Source organism: Sciurus carolinensis, chromosome 11 (genome assembly GCF_902686445.1).
Source record: "Sciurus carolinensis chromosome 11, mSciCar1.2, whole genome shotgun sequence".
Classification (NCBI taxonomy): domain Eukaryota; kingdom Metazoa; phylum Chordata; class Mammalia; order Rodentia; family Sciuridae; genus Sciurus; species Sciurus carolinensis.
In genome coordinates this window covers 75,094,458-75,114,907 of record NC_062223.1, presented here as the reverse complement: position 1 = coordinate 75,114,907, position 20,450 = coordinate 75,094,458, and the positions used below count along the sequence as shown (strand labels likewise).

Sequence of the window (20,450 nt, the reverse complement as noted above, 5' to 3'; positions counted from 1 at the left end):
CAGAACAAGGTTCCTCAAGAAGGAAGCCTCCAGAACCATTTGTGCATAGAGGACTTTACTCCTGGCTTCTACTTTCTGGTACTCAAAAAAGGCACCAGATTAGACAGTCAGTTATCAAAATGCAATGAAAGAGAAGAAAAATAACATTTATCAAAGGTTTCTTGAGGGCCAAGTACTGTGGTAGCCATGTGAGTCACTCAAGGCTACCACTTATACCTATATACGTGGCAAAGTATATTATGTCCATTATCTCATTTACTCCTCACCAACATCCCACAAGCCTCCTGTGCAGTGAGTATAAGTACAGTTCCCAAGTTACAGGAAGGAAACTAAGATTCAGGGAGGTGAACCAACTTCCCAAGGTCAGCTAGTTGGTAAATGGATGAGGTGAAGTTCGAACTCAGGTCTGTCTGGAGTGAAGCTTATTCTTTCTGTCACACAGCTTGCCTCACTGTGCTTCAAAAGAGGAGTCAAACTTCAGATGGGGGACAACAGTAAGAATTAAATGAGACCCTGTGTATAAAGAACTGAGTACAGTGCCTGACATGTAGCCACCTCTTCCAGAAGTGAGCTAAAGTTCCCCAGAAACACTGGCAAGCCAGCTGCCCCTTCAGGTTCTGCAGTGCAGACCAGCACTGTCCCATCCAAAATGTGTGCATCTCCCCATCAGCTTTCTAGCACATAGATCCAAGTGCTGAGCGGGCTGCTGGGCAGGGAGGAGGAAGAGGCAGATATATGGCTGGAGTCGGCAGAGCCAGGTGATGTATGTGGTGCCTGAGGGAGCTGCACAGTGACACTCTGGATTCCAGCCGGCAAGCGTCGCTCCACTGGGATCAGCGCCGAATTATTGCTCCATATGAAACCCCAGGACTGATGGGAGCTTTCAGTTACAGACTGATAGCAACAGCCAAAATTGGATTGTTTGCTATTTATTTTTTTTAACTTCTGTCAAGGTCACTACCATATCAGGAAAACACTGCCCAAGCAGCAGGTATTTTTCATCCACTCTGCCCACAAGAGCAATCTGCAACCACAACTTTTGTGACAGGGCCTTACCTTGACAGTTCTCTGTCTAGAAAGTGTCAGTGTCACATGGGCTCCAGGGAAAGGAACCTCCTGAAGATCCAGTCTTTCCTTGCCAGTTCAAAATCTGCTTCTTTCCTCCTCAGCTCCTAACCTCCTGAAATGCTTTCCTGTCAGGCCCACACCCTCATCCCTCCCTGCCTGGTCAGCAGATGATCCTCCAACTTCTTCAAGCCTCCCATCTCCCAGAAAACCCCCCCAAATATTCCACATTTATGTATTTTTCCCTTCTTTGTGCTTCTGCACCACCCCACCTAGCTGCTAATTCCTCTTTGTATCTGTCATCAAATTTAGTTTTGCAAATACCAGATGTTTCCACTGTGCCAGGACTTGTGCTGGAAATAGCAGTGAGTAAAAGATAGTGCCTGCCCTCAGGGCGCTCAGAGCTGAGTCAGCAGAGACTCACAAGTTGTCTGGTGAACAGTGCAGTCCTAGAGGTAAGCTTTTATGCTCTGAAACCATGAGGAAGGTGGTTCTGTCTGAGAATCATTTGTCTGTAGACCCTGCCTTGCCTGCTCTTAACTTGGAGCTCCCTGAAGGCAATGTATGACTTTCTTCCCTGGCAGGGTGACCCAGGATACACAGGGAGAATGAGAAGAACTAAATCATCCTCTCATGTTCATGAACCAGAGCTGTGCCACAGGACCCCTGTTGTCCCACACCTGTGTTTTCCTCCTGAGTGGGGGCATAGAATGAAACTAGGGCCTGACACCCCTGAGCCATTTGCCCTCTCCCCGCAGTACCAGGAGAAGCAGCGGAAGCGTGAAGCCGAGGAGCGGCGCCGCTTCCCCCTGGAGCAGCGTCTGAAGGAGCACATCATTGGCCAGGAGAGTGCCATCGCCACTGTGGGTGCTGGTGAGTACGAGGACAATAGCCGGTTCAGGAAAGCACAGGGTAGTTTACACTATGCTGCCAAAAGGTGAACATCCTGCTGCCACCAAACTGGAGAGATGTGGTTAATGTTAAAAGTTAACATTTGTTGAGTACTGTGTATGCCAGGCATTGTTATAAGCTCTTTACATATCCTGTGTCATTTAGTCCTTTCAGCAGCCCCATGAGGTTGGTACTACCAAATTCCCATCTTACCGGTGAGGAAGCTAAGACACTACACTTAAACAGTTTGCCCAATCCTGTTTTCCTGTGCTTAGAATTTTAACTCTCACCTTCATCTGTTCCTCTATCCCCTGCCCCATTCTTAAGGTGGGATACCTAAGACCCAGAGAGAGGTGGGAGCCTGTCCATCACTAGTGGTACGGAGCTGAGCCAGAACTAGGAAATGTTTCTCTGTGCCAGCCCAGGACTTCCTCGTCCCTTCAGAACAATGTTTCAGCAGCTGGCTCTATCTTAGGGAAAACATCCCAAGCAATTATAGAATGCCTTCTTCCCCACCTCTAAAGCCCTTATTCCTGTACTTTGGCCCCTGGAAACCAGATTGTAACCTCTTATCTGTGGTCTTCTGGCCCATGTGAAGCCCGCTGAACAGTTTTATATAAAGCCATGACAGCAACCTTCCTAAGGATGAGGTGAGAAAGAGGAATCCTGTGCCAGGCAAAGCAAAGGGAACTCCCTGAGGGGAGATCTCCAAACATGGTCCCTGACCCAGCAGCACTACCCTTCTCTGGAACTTGAAAAGTCAGACCTTGAGCCTCACCCATACCTGTGGAATCAGATGCTGGGAAATGTGTTTTAATAGACCCTTCGGGGAATCTGATACTTGGCTGGAGTTTAAACCCACTGCCCTCAGAGGTCTTGGCCAGTACCACTAACACATCACTTACCTTGCTCTCCAAGCATCTAGCACCATGTGAACCCTCATCAGGGATCTGACCACATCAGCAGAGAAAAGGAGACCACAGACTGAAGCCACTTCCCCAGCTAGAGGTCAGAAAGTGGCCTGTTGGCACACACAGGAGCTGGGAAGAACTTTATGAATGCCCAGGCCCACTACACAGGCCCACATCACACCAGGCTGTCCCCTTGGGGTCTGGAGGCAGATATCCCTTCCCAGCTGCTAGAGATGGCAACCCCCAACTCCTTTGCCAAGGCTATGTCAGAGGTGAAGGGAGCAGAGATTCTGGGAACTCTCATGGGTTAAAGAGAAGGGTAACACACTTAAGAAATGGATTACCTGGGTGGAGATCTAATAAGCACCTCTTTTTGGAGCCTCTCGTCTACTTGGACCAGGACCTCAGCTGCCCTTACAGTGTTCTCTGAGCTCCTTCCACACTTCTTCTCCAGCAGGCCACCTGCTGTCCTTTGACCTCCTACTTCTCACCAGCAACTCAAGCTCATAAGCTGTGACACTCCCCAGAAGTAGGGAGCTATTGAGCTAATTTGACCAACCTGGGTCTGTCTCTTACCTGCCATACAGGTCAGCCTCCCCAGCTTCTCTGAGCATCAGTTTTCTTACCTGTGTAGTGGGATGCCAAGTGCAGAACCATGGGACTTTAAGCATGTATTCTTTCCTGTGTGCCATTCAGCCTAGTCCCTGTCCTCAAGATATTTAGCCTTGAGTGCTGGAGATGTAGCTCAGTGATAGAACAGTTGTCTAATGTGTCCAGGCCCTGGGCTCAATTCCCAACACTGGGGAAAGAAAAATAATAGATGTTCAGCCTTGAAGCTGTTTTGTTTTGTTCATAGTTTTATTATACTACTGGATTGCTCATGGGCATTCTAACCACTGAGCTATATCCCCAACCCTTTATATTTTTTGATTTGAGAACAGGGTCTCACTAAGTTTCTCAGGCTAGCCTCAAACTTGGGATCCTCCTGCCTCAACCTTCCCATTGCTGGAATTACAGATGTGCACCACCACATGAATGGTATACCTGGCAAGAGTCCTCTGCTCTTTAAGGCAAACCCAGATCTGTTTTATTCCCCTGTGACTGAATCCCAGCCCTAACTCACCTCTTTCTTGGTGATACGCTGACTTTTAATGGGTCACCCATCTTGCCTCTCCTTGGCCCAGAGCAAGAGTAGGTGACTCAACTCACCTCTAAAAGATATCCAATGTATGCCCAAAGTGCATCCTTCCATTTAAAATCTCATTCTCTTACCTGAACTCTGCCTCAGGTCAGTGGAAAAACCCTATACCTTGTGCCATGGTTTGTAGACTGACTCTACTATGTCTACAGAAACCCTAGAAAAGACAGAGTGGCCACTGGGGCCCCAGTTGAGCAGGGCTGGTACTTTTTTGCCTCCATTCGTAAAGCAGTAACTGTGCACCTACCTTGCTGAGAAACCCTATAACTGGGATCTCATGGTACTGTTCCAAGCCATGTTCATTTCCTGTGTCTAGCTCCCAGAAACTTGTAGACCCCAGCCTGGTGATTGTAGCTCCAGGCCCAGGCAAAGCATGAGGCACTGTGGGTTAAAACCTGTGGTGGCATAGAGCACCCAGTGCCTCAAAACCGAAACAGGTACAGGAGTAGGGTACATCTAGAAGCTAGGCCAGGCCTCCCTGGGTTCTCTAGCCTAGCATCACATATGTGCTAGGGACTGGCTGATGGAGCCTGGCACCCCATGGGTACCATGAGGATGGGTAGCCAGAGAAGTGCCGCAGAATGAATTGATTTGATAAATGGCCATTTATTACCTTCACGAATTGGCTGAAACCAATTTCGGTCACATCAACCCCTGGTAAGTGCTGGGATATTGATTTGTGCAAAGTAATACAGTGAATTTATCAGTGTGATCCCCAGCTGCAGGGCCTGTAGCAAGGCTGGCGCACAGTTACCGCCTTACAAATGGAGGAGATAAAGCACCAGCCCCATAACCCAGGCCCCATGGCCTCTCTGGTCTTGTAGGGTCACCAGAGCCAAAGCAGGGCCAATCTCCATACCATAAACCAAAGCCTTGGCACAAAAAATGAGGTTCTTCTTCCAGAATCCAGAGCTGCTATGAGTCATGTGGAAGGGAAGATGCCCACACTGTCAGTTAGACCTCCTGGGAACACAATACCTCAGCCCCTCATCATCCTCAGAAAGGCAGCCAGCTATCTGTACGCATTCAGAACTAGGCCAGTATTCACTGATCTAAATAGGAACTTAGACATTTCCTTGACTCCTCCCACCCCCTTGCCCCTTAGAACCCAAGTATCAAGTTCTATCATTCTACCTCTTAAAGGTTCTCAAGCCTGGCCTCCCCCCTGTTCCTGATACCATTGCCCTAGCTCAGATACAAGCAGCTCCCACCTGAACCATGGCAGTGGTCCTCCTGCCTCTTTTCCTTTCCCTAGAATCAGTTCTTCTCACTGACTGATCTTTGGAAAATACAGACGTAACAGTGTCCTTCCCCTGCTGGAAACCTTGAGTGACCCTTGCTGCCCTGACATGGCACAGAAGGCCACTACTGCTGTTTTCACCTGTACTGCACACACCAGCCATAGCACCTGCGTCTGCCACCCTGCACACACCGCCACACTGATCTCCTGCCTGTCATCACTGCCCTAGGCCTGTGGTTCCTTCTCTTCTGGCCCTTCTATTCCCACCCTACCCAACCCATCTCCCGTACTGACTGGTTTCTCCTTGGGCCAACTCAGTTCAGGAGCAGTGGACTACGGGCTCCTTGAGGGCAGATGCCATGACTTGCTTGTTTTCCCAATTCCAAGCACAGAGTAGATGCTGAACAATTTGTGAAATTAATTTATTGGTGTGGCTCCTTGTCAGTCTCTGTGATGTGCTATGACAAGAAGCCATACTGTAATGAAATCATTCATTACAACCATATTACTTGACTTTTGACCCGTTGGGTGGCAGGCCTTTCCCCAGACCTGCTCTAAGAAGCCTCCCCAGGGCAGCAGGTCAACCTGCACACACCTGACAGCTTCCTTGGAACTTCTTCTGACCAGGGGCCTGTGTCTGGTACCATTCTACCCAATCCCATTTAACTGTCTGAATACCCTGCACCTCCTCAAGCAAACTCTTCTTCTCAAAGCATGTACAGAACCTCAGCATCAGCCATGTGTCTCACATCAGGGCACACTGACCTCTCATGTTCCAGTTTCCTCATCAACTAATCCAAAAGAGTAATCTTCCCAAGCCCTGCAACTTTCTGGACCCTACCTTTGAAAACTGGTATCTTTTTTTTTAAACATTTTTTTATTTATTCTTTTTAGTTATACATGACAGCAGAATATATTTTGACATATATACATGAAGTAAAACTTCCCATTTTTGTGTTTGTACATGATGTGGAATTACACTGGTTGTGTTTTCATATATGAACATAGAAATGTTATGTCCAATTCGTTCTACTGTCTTTCCCACTCCCATCCCCTCACTCTCCCTGCCCAATCCAGTAAACCTCCACCTATTGTGAGTCAGCATCTGCTTATCCAAGAGAACATTCAACCTTTGGTTTTTGGGGGATTGGCTTATTTCACTTAGCATGATAATCTCCAATTCCATCCATTTACCAGCAAATGCCATAATTTTGTTCTTCTTTATGACTAATATTCCATAGTGTATATGTATCACATTTTCTTTATCCATTCATCTGTTGAAGGGCACCCAGGTTGGTTCCATAGCTTAGCTATTGTGAATTGAGCTGCTATAAACATTGATGTGACTGTGTCACTATAGTATACTGATTTTTTCCTTTGGGTATATGCCAAGGAGTGGGATAACTGGGTCAAATGGAAGTTCCATTCCTAGTTTTCTGAGGAATCCCCATACTGCTTTCCAGAGTGGTTGCACCAATTTGCAGTTCTACCAGCAAGGTATGAGTGTACCTTTTCCTCCACATCCTCGCCAACATTTATTGTTACTTGTATTCTTGACAATTGCATTCTGACTGGAGTGAAATAAAATCTCGGTGTAGTTTTAATTTGCATTTCTCCAATTGCTAGTGATGTTGAACTTTTTTTGTGTATTTGTTGACCATTCAAATTTCTTCTGTGAGGTGTCTGTTCGGTTCCTTTGCCCATTTATCGATTGGGCTATTTGGTTTTTTTGAAAAACTGGTATCTGATATGAGAAAGGTATCCAGATCATCCCTGAATTACAGAACTACTTGCAGCTCTACATTTACACCATGTTGCTTCAGAGTCCCTGCCTGTGCTTTGCTGTTCTGGTTCCATAGGCTGCCCTGCCCTTCCACTTCTTCTTTCCCTGCTGACAAACTCAAGACCTGCACCTTCTTCCAGATACCCCTACTCCAGTCCTTCTTTGGATTCAGGCTCTTTTCTGGGCTTCCAGTGGCTACTTTTGTCATGGCTCTTACCACATGGGTCTGCTGTGTTTGAGGGGCCTGTCTCCCTCCATGGTCAGGAACTACTTCCATCAGTTGTTCATGGGGTTGGGCATCCAAATATATAAAGGTTGTTGAAATTAGTAAATAAAATCTGAGCCCCTTTTGATGCTGCTGGTAGACACTGGGGGAACTTAACCATGAGAGTCAGTCCAAAGGTCTGGTTCCTCTGGGAGATACCACAGCATGGAACAATCAGGTTCCGGGTTGTATTTAAAAACTCCATTCTAGATCATTAGAACTTATCAAGAAGAACAAGTCAGCCTCCTGAGTCTGCCCCAGAACCTTGAGCCGAATGGAGACAAAGACCTAGTGTGGGAGGAGGCAGCTCTTTACTTCAGTTTTTCACGGGCTAGGGCCTTCTTGGAATATCCTATCATTACCCCCAACTGTCTGGCAGTCTCCCCTCATCCTTCAGGCGTAAGTGTCTTTCCCACACTTCTTCTGGCCCACACACCCCATTTGGAACCCACTGTTTTCATAACAGCATTTCACTCAAAGGCATGAGCCTTGTTTTAGGTCTTTTTGTAGGTTGCCTTATTCCTGGCAAGAGCTGAACAATGCATAACGCTCTGTAGAGAAGGTTTGGAAGAAAGTGGAAGCCTTTGTCACCCAAAGGTATTAGAAACCAGCTGGAATACTAGGAGATGCATGTCCAGGCCGCATTCTTCCCCTTTGTAAAATGAGAGTTGAAGAATCTATTCTTTCCCCCTTATGATTTCAGAAAGACCAAGAATCATTTTCCTTTAGTCAGCAAGCATTATACCAGTATTGGGCTAGTCTTAGGGGTCCCTCAGGAATCCACTTAGAATTATTATAAGGATGAAAGAGATCTATAAAATACCAAAGCTAATGATTGCTGCCATTGCTACCACTATTACTTCCATTATTTTTACTCTTACTCTTACTTCACTCTTCACAGCTTACAAAATGTTTTCATAACCATTAACTCATTTTATCTTCATGTAGGGGTGACACAGCAGACGTTCCTGTTTCCATTTTATAGATAAAGAAACTGAGACTCTAAAAAAATAGATGTTTTACTCAAAGTCAGTCAACTAGTAAGTGACAGAGACAGCACTCTGAGCTAGTTCCTGTAACTCCTGCCCGCTCCACCATACCACTATAAATGAGCATGTACCAGAGAGTACAGAGTACCCTTCTGCCACAGGGTAGATGTGCTGTGGCAAAATTAATCATAAAGAGTTGTTGCAGGTGAGTTTCAGATGATCCAGTAGTGACAGATGTGGCCAGGAGAAGGCATCTGGAAAGGGACAGGACACAAGCAAGGCAGTCACCAGCCCAGCATATGGGAGGCAGAGGATCCTGGTTGGGGCTGGCCAGGGAAGGGGGCTGAGCTGCCCATGTGAAGGCCCTGATACCATCTCAAGCCCAAGAACAGTGATGAGGACAGGGACAGGGGCTCCTGAGGCCAGGTGTCAAATGACTGAGTGAGCCAGACAGGAAGATTACAGAGGGAGCTTCTTCCAGGTGAGACAAGGATGCAAAGAGGTGCCGTAGCCCCAGAGGACCAGGGATAGCTGCCTACCTTCCCTACGCTCCTGAAACACCAGTATAGGCTCAAGAGTCAGCCAGCCAGAGTCAGCCAGAGTCTTCACTTATTTACCTATGTAACCTCAAGCTGGTGTCCTAACTTCTTAGTTCATATTTTCTCATCTATAAAACAGGAATCAAGTTTCCTGCCCACTTGCCTCGTATGCTCATGAGACTGATGTGAAATTATGTCTACAGAGGTTCTTCACAGATTGTAAAGTGATGGCAGAGTTAGTCACACATCATGAGAGCACAACTACTTAACGGCCACATCCTCATGGGCCCATCCAGATCTCTTGTCTGTTCCAGTCTCTCCTCTGGCCTGACAGGATTCTCTGGGCTCCCCAGCCACCCTGCCCACCACACACCCTGGAGCTCCCCTTCCCCAGTCCTTCCTAGCTGCTTCCATTTTTCATTCTGTCGGACTCCATCTGCTTGGCCGTTTTTCTCTTCAGATATTATTAGAAATATCCAGAGTTGTAATTGTTTAATGGTTGGCATTTCACCTGTTTCATGGGGGGCCCAGATCAAGCCCACCCCAGACTTATGCCCTGGGTCTGGCAGAATTGACCAGGGACAGCTGTGCAGTGGAGTCTGTGTGGCATTATAAAGAGCTCTCTCCCAGGTGCATTATTAGAAAAGAAGGGGGAAAGATGGCCCCAGGCCTAATTCAATTCCACATTCTCCATGGTGTTTGTTATACTGCACAGCCCAGCAGTGTGCAGCTATCAATGGACTGGGATGCTGCCCTGGAAAAAGAAAAAAAAAAACAAAAACAAAAAACAAGATCAGAACCACGTGTATGTGACAAACTGGGGAGCCCCATCCCCCCAGGCCACCTGTTTGAGTCATGTCTGCATACTTCTTCCTCCCTTGATGCCCCATCAAGCCTGAACCAAGTTCATACTCAGCCTCTTCCCAACCTAGAGTCTCAATTTAGCCAAATTTGGTAGATTGTGCCTCCTTTCAGGTGAACCCTTTCAGCCCTGCCCCAACATGCACATACACATGTTCACACACAGTATTCACAAAGTCTAGCTTCGGCCATTTTAGTACCTCGCTACCTCCAGATACCCTCACCCCCAGTTCCCTGTTTCTGCTGGGACACCAGGAGCTCCCTTCAACCAGACTTGGACTTCTCTACTTGTACCTATGGGATCTGTGAGTCCCACTTAGAGAAGATCTGGATGATCGCCTGGGGAGAGGTGTACTGAGCATTCTAAGTCCTTTCAGGGTTCCTAGAGATTATCTTCAGGGCAGGCAAAATTGTCTTGTCCAAAGTTTCTGAAGTTGCAGTTTCCATCTGTTTCTACTGAGACCAGAAGTGGAGAGAGTGTACTTTAGATGGGAACATTAAATACAGAGGTGAGGACTAGGAGTGTGCCTCAGTGGTGGTACACTTGCTTAATATGCATGAAGCTCTGGGTTTGAATCCCACCACAGGAGGAAAAAAAAAAGTGAGAAAGACCACAAGCATGGGCTAAACTCCTCAGACAGGTGGTTCAGATTCTCGTGATTCCACTCAACACTCCTCATGTTCATTCCTGTGTCTCCATGTCTGTCATACTGACCACTTCTTCAAATCCTGCCAAGCCTCCATGGTACCACCTCTTCCAAAGAGCCTTTCCTGACATCTGCAGCTGCTTCTTTGAAAGCCACACAATATAACTGTTAGGAGCTTGGTTCCTCAAGACTGGCAGACAAATCCCTAACTGCCTCTTTCTTGATTGACTAAGCTTCCAGACTTTGTCCTCTAACATTTATTCCTTTGCTAATTTCCACCCCCACAACACTCTAGGGACCAGACCAGACATGATGTTCCATCTGCAGACAGACCTTGACATTGCACAGGACTCTGTCCTCTTCCTGCTCCTGACTGCCATGTTTCCATTAATGCGGCCCAAATTGATATTCAGTTTTTAAAGCAACCTTATGTGATTTTTTAAAAGAAGGCAGGTTTAGAGAAAGAAGCACCTCTACCTACTAGTTGTATGATTTGGGAAAGATCTTTATCTGTTGCCTTAGTTTCCTGCTCAGTTTAATGGAGTTAAGAATACTTACCTTTCAGAGCATTGTTGTGGAGCTTGAGTAAATATGTGGTTGGTGGACTTTCCAATTATGCTTAGCATAAGCATGTTCAGTAAATGGTTCTTCTTAAGGTTCTGCCTCGCTGCACTCTGTACTTACCCTTTGAGCAGTTCTTCTGAGCCCGATTCTCCCATTTTATAGTTGAGCACTTCATTTCCTCGCCTTAAATGTATCGCCCTTGATTACATTCTTCTTCCTGAAGCAGAGAAGTCAGGGCCTGTGGTGGCAGAGTTGAACCCCAAGGGAACCTAGTACAGATCTTTCCCACTGGATGCTATGGTTAGCAGGAATGCTAACCAAGTGGCTTACTCCTTCTATGCCCCAAGCTTCACACCACCGTCAATTGGCTTCCTGAAAATGCTTCTGGCTGTTTCCATTTCCTAATTCAGACAGCATGCCAAACCTTGGTTTCCCCAAATGGGAAGGACCCCAGAACTCACACCCCAAATCGCCAAAGTCTGCCTTGGTCCTCTGCCTCTCACAGTTGCATAGGTGAGTAGAGGGGTAACCAGAGAAAGCTAAAGTTCCTCTCAAATTCTCCTTCCCCAGTCCCCCACCCCCTTCACCTCCATTCACCATCCACCCGCCTTTCAGTTTCCCTGGCAACGCTGAGTGCTCATCCTGGAAAACTTTATCCGAAATCTGCTCTGGGCAGCTTTCCAAATCCATGCTAACCTGATTAGGTGTCTCTAGGGGCCTTGCCAGCTAATCAGATTAGGCAGCACTAATGGTAGTGAGGACTTTGAGTGGGCGCAGAGCAGTAAAACATATTGTATACTTAGTGATAATTATCCTGCCTTTTGTGTCATTGATTTATCTGCCTCCCTCCCCGTCCTCCGTCTTGTGTATTTGGCTGTAGCGATCCGGAGGAAGGAGAATGGCTGGTACGACGAAGAACACCCTCTGGTCTTCCTCTTCTTGGGATCATCTGGAATAGGTAATCAGGAACAAATCAGACATTGGAGAAGGGGAGCTGGGGTAGGGGGGTGCCTAGCCTGAGCTCAGCAGCCCCAGATGCTGTGCACCAGGGGTCATGACAGCCATCTTGAGTTCAACTCCCAGCTCCAGAAACAACTGCCTCCAAATTACAGAGCCACCAAAAAGAGGCCTCTGGGTTTTTAATCATCTACCATGTTGGAATCATGACCCTCACCCTAGAAGCCGTGGTATAAGGACAGATTCACCTAGAGGACCAGGCCTCAAGGCCTATTAGCCCTGGCCCAGGCACTTGCATCCCCACAGACTTTCCTCTGGGAACAATTGAACCACCTCCACTGCTCAGCACACTAGCCACATTCAAGACAGCCTAGCTTCAGGAAGGTTAAGAAAGCCCCAGTGACCAGCACAGGGGGTCACAGCAGTACTGGTTGCAATAACATGGGTTGGGTATTTTTCTAGCCAATTGCACTGCCTTGTCTGAAGCATTCTCAGCCCCTCACTCTCCACCCTCATACACCCCCACTCTCCCTCTCCCCATTGTCTTGACAAAGGTTTCTTGATTTAGTTGTCTCATCTTCACCTCAAACACCTTCACAGATCTAGCTCTTCCTCAGATATAGAGTCCCAAAGTACCACCCTCAACCATGATGCTGTAGACCTTTTGTGCCACACAATAATTTCCAGTGGCTTTACCATCATTCCCAGTGACCTTCAGAGCCACCACTGTGGTATTATCATTGCTTCTTTATATCACAAAGAAGGACACTAAAGCCAGTTAGACATACTCTTCATCCCCTTCCAGTCGCTTCTTGGCATGTGGTTCTGGGACCTGACTGAATGGCAGAACCATAGGGGTTAAGAGAGATGTGGGGCAGAAATGGAGAAAACCAGGGCACTCCCAGGAGAAGTGAAGTTTGTGCAGGCTTCAAAGGACAAGTTGGCTCTGGACTACTCATCCCTCTACTCTTAGGATGCAGCTAAAGAGAAAGGACCTCAACACCATCTACAGAAAAATCAAGATGCAATGCAGACTTTGATTCTGGTCCCAGCTTCATTTCATAAGTGACCTGAGGAGAATCTCTGAGCTTCAGTGTTCCCATCTGTTAAATATATGCTTTCTAGTGTTCATGCATTTTAAGTCATCTGCTCCTAACCTAACTCCTCTCACTTTTTTTCTTAGGAAAAACAGAGCTAGCCAAGCAGACAGCCAAATATATGCACAAAGATGCAAAAAAGGTAAGGGCCGGGACCGAGGCATCATCGACAGGCCATGGAAACCTATCAAAAATCTCTGACTCTAGTCATAGCTAATCAAAAAGATGCACCCCAACCCAAGAAGCAAGCCTCAGCTCTGGCCACCAATTGATCCAAGAATTTGGGAAAGTTATCTAACCTCTCTGTGCCTCAGTTTCTTCATCTATGAAATTGGAATAAATCATCCTCGGTCTACCTGACTCTTGGGAAAACCATGTCTGATTCATCCACACAACATTGTCAAGTTCCCACATCATGCCAGGTGTTGTGCTGAATGCCCCTGATGCAGTATTTATTAAAGCGCTCTCCCTCCCCATGCGCTTAGGCTGGAGAGGTGTCCACAAGTCAGGACTGTGCTAGAGGAAGTCTTGGCAGCTGTCAGAGAAAACGGAAATTAGATGATGCCTGTTGCTTCTTTCCATCCTGCATGACCTTTGAAACCTGGTTTCTTATGCCTTATGTGTGGGCTGCTTCTAGTGTTCCTTCACAGGGCTCAGAGCCATGGATTTTCCACAAGAAAGGGCCATCCTCCTTCCCTGTGTGTTTGCATACAGCTTTCCAAAGCCTACTCAGTTTGACTGTCTAGGCCTATAGGAAATGCTCTGGAGAAAGCAGTCCTTAGAATGTAAAACTTTTTAATGAAAGGCAAATTTTCCTACCAACCTTCCTAGCATGGGGCTGAGGGAGGCCATTCTCCCATGATGGAGGTTGCCCAGACGTGCCCCACCCCATGCACTCCCCACCAAGATGATGAGGACTTGCCTCGGTCTTGCCAGCCAAATGGCCCCAGAAGCAGAATCCTGGATTCTTATTCCCCTTGTAGCCTACCAGCATCCTTGTCATCTCCCTGAGAACCTGGCAGCCACAAAAGCAAGGTAGCTGTGTCCTCCTGAGCCCCCTTATTTCTAAGAACTGGAAGAAGGCTCTTCACTGGCAGAGTAGCTATGCTCAGCCAAACCCAGAGCAGATCCAGTTGACAAGCAGGCAGGCAAGAAGCAGCACATAGCATGCTAATATGCTCCAACAAAATAGCATTTTTAAGACAATTCATCAGTTTGGCAGCAATTGAAACAATTAGCACTCTGGAAAGGGCCATAAACTAGCAAGACTATTAGGGAAGATGCAGTTACGGGCAGGAACCACCTGATTAGGGATGAAGAATTCTGAGTGGTTTAATTTTAATACTGTCAGAAAGGTTAATATTTAATTACAAATTATAATCTCTTTATCCAAGCTGTCCTAATATGTCTTCATACACAGTGGAAGTAGAAGGAAAGTATCTGCTGACTTGCTGGTGTAGAAAGGAGAAGGGACTTGTTAAAAAACTGATGATGCTCATAATTCTTTAGTTGGCACATCGAAATGGAAGCTAGATCAATCCCACTGCAGGGTGTCCTAGGCAGGATGATGGCGTCCTTCAGTACACACCTCACCCAAAAAGAGAAGTAACACTGTCATCCACCCATACCCACCACTGAGGCAGTAGACCATGGTAGGCAAAGCTCTAGAGCCAGCCATTCCTCAGCTCAAGTTCCAGTTCTCAGTCTCCTGGCCCCCCATGAAGTTTCAGCTCTCTTGCCTCAGGGTCTAGCTGTCCAGTCCTATATCTGAGGCAGTGGTGACCATCAAGGGAAATGATACAAATCACAGCTAACTCTGCTCTGCTTCCTTGACTTGTACGTGTGCATCACTCCCTTCTCCACAGCAGAGCCCCAATACCACTCTCTCCACCCCTCCTGAGGCCTGCATGTCAGAGCAAACAGGGCTGCCCGGGGGCCCTCTGGAAATGCTTGCTAGCTCATGCACTGTGCACTGATAGCAGTGCCTACCCCAACATGACCTCAACCTCTCTAAGCCCTTTCCCACCTCTTGGCTCATTTCCACACAGGGCTTCATCAGGCTGGACATGTCTGAGTTCCAGGAGCGACATGAGGTGAGTCTCCTCAGATATGACAAGTCTGTGATATGGGGGTCCTGTTGACATGACTGTTCTGGTGTTTTTATATGACTTGTGGTTTGGGCCTTTGGGTTTGACATAATTCCAGCAGCCCTGGGAATTGGGGGAAGGGTTATGGATGTGGGGTGCAACAGTTATTGATGTGTTTTGCGTGGGATTTGCTCTGAAAGGGTAACCATAGAGAAGATGTGTCTACCCTCCCTTCGCAGCATGATTCCTGCCACACCAGGAGAAAAAAAGCCCACCATCCTATTGAGACAGGCAGTCTTAATTGTTTATAAAGCCATCTTCTCATGCAGGCCCCATATTGCAGAGTAAAAGCACAGAAAGGCCTTCCTGATATATGTCCCTCCTTCCACCAGGTGGCCAAGTTTATTGGGTCCCCACCAGGCTATATTGGCCATGAGGAGGGTGGCCAGCTGACCAAGAAGTTAAAGCAATGCCCCAATGCTGTGGTGCTCTTCGATGAGGTGGACAAGGCCCATCCAGATGTGCTCACCATCATGCTGCAGCTGTTTGATGAGGTGAGAAAGCCTGGGCCAGGATGGAGTTGTGGGGACACCTGGAGGTATCGGGGGCTGTGAGCAGCAGGAATCCAGGACCCAGAGGCTGTATGATCCTCACTCACTGCTCCTCCATGTATACATTTAGTCACTTGGCAAATGTGGCTCAGCCTCCTCTCTGGACAGGACTCAAAGCAGGGCACTCAGGGAAGACTAGCACTGCCCCAGAGTTGACTTTTCATGGCTGCCCAGCCTGCCTTCTAGAGGACAGTGGGACGGAGTTTCCACTGGGGGGAGCACTGAATTTTTAGTTCCACCTCTGCTCTGACTGACTTTGTAGCCTTGGCAATTCACTGCCCATATCTAGGCATCAGGGACTTTGTGTGACAAGCAAGGAGGCTGCATCAATAAGCTCCAAGAACCACTGTGGCTCCAGCAGACTTTGTCTGCACCAGTTCTTTAAATCATTCAACATTGTTACTGCTGATGAGATGTTAATACAGTAGCTCTTAGACCCCTTCTGAGGCACTCCAGCCTCCTGACAAACTGTACAGTCCCCCACTAATTGGGGTGAGCTCTGAATGGGGAAAGAACATACTTTTATGCAGTATATTTTATGTGCTAGATTTCTACTTAAGCCTCAACAGACATTATTGCTAATCATAACAATAGCCAGGCAAGGTAGAAATAATATCTGTTTATTTTATTCAGAGGAAGAAACTGAGGTTCCAAAAGGTTATAAATGTTTGGACTGCAGATACACCTGACCCAAGAGCCCCAGTCCTTTGTGTACCCCCTTTGTGAGCCAAGGGAAGGGTTATTCTTGGTCTTAGGAGAGGATGGCCTTCACCTTCTCCAGGGGCCCTGTTTGCCTGGAGGACATGAGGAGCCAAGGGTTGAACTGGGGCTTAGCTTTCTTCTCCTCCCACACAGGGGCAACATTAGCCCACACCAGGCACCCTAGGAAAATGGTTTGCTTCCCATGTTACCTAAGGCATAGGAAAAGACTTCCCCAAACAATACATTAGATACACCAAGCCAGGAGGATCTAAATCTGCCCCCAGCTGCCACTGCTTCTCCACCTGGCCCAGCATCCTTGCCCCTGCCCCACATTTTCTTCCATCTTCCCAGCCACTCAGTTGACCTCCTGCTGTGAAAGAGGCCACCAGTTCTCAGAGATCGCATACTCAGTTACTCACATGTTCTGAGGCCTCCCACTCTGTTCCAGCCTCTTGGTGAGATTCTGGTCACAGCTGTGGACCACACCCAGCCCTGTCCTCTAGAGGAGTCTTCCTGGGAAATGATAGTTGGCATCCTTGCCTTTTACATGCCATGCACTCTTCTAAGAAATATACATGTAGCAATTCATCTAATCCTCCCAATGACCCTCTGAATGAAGGTAATTACTGCTGCCTCCATTTAACAGATATGGACACTAAAGTTAAGCGAGAGTAAGTAATTTGTGGTTACACAGCTGGGAAGGGGAATTGAGGATTGGAACCTAGGTGGTCCCGTTCTTGAGCGGCTTAATTGACTGACATGCAGCTAGGACCTGGGATGGGGCAGTCAGCAGGGAATCACACAAAGGAGGGGAGACCCGCACTCAGGGAGGTGAGCATGGCAGGAGACACTGCCTTGTGTTACAAATAAGTGGGGCAGACAGGCAGCTAGAGGGCAGTTCAGTCTGCTGGGGCAGGCACCACACTGGGGTCAAATAGCAAGTTGTAAGGACACTAAATCCAACCTGGAATTGTGAGGGAAGTCCCCCGTCCCCACTCAGCACAGTTCTTCCAAACCTGGGACCAGAAAAACAAGAATCTTATTGCTGTCATCAAAATACCACACAGGACTAATGCTGGGTCACTTCCAAGTAACCCCAGAACCTACAGCCCGGGGCAGAAGTCCCAGGAAGAGACCAGTCCCCAGGGAGACCATCCTCCCTTTAAGGATTGATGAGAAAGTGGAAAAGCAGCTCCATAACCCTGTGGGGAATGTTTGAGTCCCACCCAGGATGTGCATGCTCTGGTTGCTAGTGGGATGGGGACAGCTCCCGCTTTGGGACACATCTTTATTGCCAAGGAAACAGGAAAGAGAGAGAGAGACGAGCACTGAAAGTCACCCTTTGGGTCAGTTGTGCACTGCACCTGCTCCCCTTGCCCACCTGGGACCCATCCTCAGCCCAGTTATGAGCACAGCTTTGATCTCTTAGAATGAAATTGCTGCTAGGTTATTGCTCTGGCCAGGACTGAGTGTGAACTCAGTCCTCAGGGAAGAGCTCCGCGAGGTGAGTGTGGAACACACAGTGCCTTGTACACATGCTTGAGCACATCATACCAGCACCCAGACCTGCCCCAACCTGGAATTAACCCCAGCAGCAATCAGAGCCCATGAGCAGGAGCGAGAGCAAAGAGCTGGTGGCAAAATCTCAAGATATCCCCTTAGACCCCTGGCAGCAGAGTGACTAGCTCCAGGACCTGGATCACCATGCCTCTTCTGAACGGACCCCTTTGGAACTAACTTTGAGGCCTGGGCCAGGAACCTAGGTAAAGCAAGGCTGGAAAGCACACCCAGCACTCAGAAGGTACTCAGCTGATACACTGTCCCCCTTTGTCTCTAAGGAGGACTAGGCTTGCCAAGCATGGACTTTAGAAGCAAAGGCTAACTCTGTATCAGGCCCACCCTGAGAGGGAAGGGGAAAGCATGATGAGGATGGTTACTGGCGGGGCTGGGGCAGGGCCCAGCATCCCTGGCTCAGGCAGGAGCCACCAGTCGAAGCTCAGTGATCCATTCCCTGAGCTATATGTTGTCCACTTCCCAGGCAGGTCTCCCTCTCCTTGCACCTGTCCCGGTTGCTCTCCAGTGAGGACCAAAGAATGCAAACTGAATTTGACCTAATTCTGAGAAAAACTGAATTGAGGGAAAGAAAATGACACAGGCTTCATTTATTTAGCATGCCTTAGTCTGGTGCAAAGGGAAGACATGGCTCAGGAGTCAGACAATTCAAGACTTTCCTCTGCTACATTCTAGCTGTGAGATCTTGAACAAATTACTTAATCTCTCTGAGCTTTAGTTTCTTTTCAGAGGTCATAACTCACCTATCTCCAAGGTTGGTTATGAGGATTCAGGGATTCAGAAAACAGACGTTCAACAATAATCTGTGCCCAACACTGTCCTGGGAGACAGAGGTGTTCCCAGCCTCTGCCCTGGAGGAACCACTTTCTAGTAGGTGATAAGTAGATGATGCACAGAAAGCACCAAGAAGAGCACCTGTGACAACAGACGTGCCCTGTCAGTGCTCACCCTTGGCACTCAGTTGCTTTCCCCCAACCAGTTCCTGGTCATCACTATCAGTGACTGTTCAGAGCTATTGTACAGTGATGTCCTTGGGCTTTGCTGAGTGGGCAGGGCTCTGAAACCTTGACCTGATTGGTTCCAGAACCATGTTTTATAATTCTGTCTCTTCCCTCTGCCATTTGCTCTCTCTTTTCTTGGTGCCTCTGTCTCCAGTACAGATCCATCTTCTCTGTCACTTCTAGAAAGTGCTAAACATTCCAAGGGAATTTCCCAAGGTGGTTAAAGTAAAAACCTAATTTTCTGTCCCTCTGTCAGGATGGAAGATAGCTCCAAAGACATAGAGATTAATTTAGTATACATCATCTGCTCTGACCACATGCACAGTGTGCTTTACTGATGTGCTTTCACCAACATGACCACATCTAGACCTCACAGTCACCCTCTAAGATTCCCACACCTGAACTCCTACAGCGACCTGGGCTTCCCTTGTTTGTCATTGTCATTGCTCATTTCCTGGATCTCAGCTTCTCTAGACCAGGAGCATGCTGAAGCCACAGTGAGTCGCCAGTACCCAACAAAAGCCTGCCCACAGTGGGCCTCTAATATTGAGTTGGGTGGAGAATCAGACTGACTTCTGAATGCCAGGGATAGTTGGGTGCCTGAGATCCCTAGGAGCAGGTGCTGTCTTGCCTAGAGGTGCTCATAGAGGAGCAGATGCAGTCCAGAGCAGCGAGCACTGCAACCAGGGTACCAGTCCAGTGCCCAGAGAACCCAGAGTGGGGAGAAGCTTCCCAGAACCCAGGACTGGGAGGCAGCAGCACAGCGTTCTGGGAGAACATCCTGGAGAAGGTGAGTACTGAGGGTGCTGACGCCCATCCAGGCTTGCAGTTCCCTTGCCATACCATCCCTATTCCTTCCCAGGGCCGACTGACAGATGGGAAGGGAAAGACCATTGACTGCAAGGATGCCATCTTCATCATGACCTCCAATGTGGCCAGTGATGAGATTGCACAGCACGCACTGCAGCTGAGGCAGGAAGCTTTGGAGATGAGCCGGAACCGCATCGCTGAAAACCTTGGTAGGGTATATGACCTGAGCTGTGTGGGCAAAAAACGAACCACTGGCACTTTGGGGGACAAGGGTCTGATTGGGGTCCTGGATTCAGGTGAGGTCCTCGTAAGCAACAGACACCAGGCACCAGGTCAGAAAGTAGAGGAGGACAGACAAAAGAGTGCCCCACTCCCTCAGGAAAGCCCTAAGTCTTGCCAGATGTGGAGCACACACATCCTAGCAACTCAGAAGGGTGAGGCAGGAGGATAGCAAGTTCGAGGCCAGACTAGGCAACTTAGTGAGATCCTGTCTCAAAAAATTAAAATGGCTGGGGATATGGCTCCGTGGTAAAGTCCCTCTGGGTTCAATCCCTTGTACCAAAAAGAAAAAGAAAAAGCAAGCCCCAAGTCTCCTGGATGAGAGGAGGACTTCAGACAGAGGATTGGACAGAGGCAGCCAGGGTGAGGGCCAGAAAGCAG

General features: G+C 48.0%; 1 protein-coding gene across 2 annotated transcripts in view; it reads left to right on the top strand.

Annotated features, from left to right (window-relative positions):
* Clpb (caseinolytic mitochondrial matrix peptidase chaperone subunit B) overlaps positions 1–20,450 on the top strand; it is a 142,191-nt gene that overhangs the window by 117,890 nt on the left and 3,851 nt on the right. For both annotated transcript variants that reach the window (XM_047516746.1, XM_047516747.1), the window contains 6 exons: positions 1,824–1,938; positions 11,834–11,911; positions 13,094–13,149; positions 15,056–15,100; positions 15,487–15,648; positions 19,843–19,999. In XM_047516746.1, the coding sequence (XP_047372702.1) occupies positions 1,824–1,938; positions 11,834–11,911; positions 13,094–13,149; positions 15,056–15,100; positions 15,487–15,648; positions 19,843–19,999 (613 nt within the window). The remainder of the gene's footprint in view (positions 1–1,823; positions 1,939–11,833; positions 11,912–13,093; positions 13,150–15,055; positions 15,101–15,486; positions 15,649–19,842; positions 20,000–20,450) is intronic.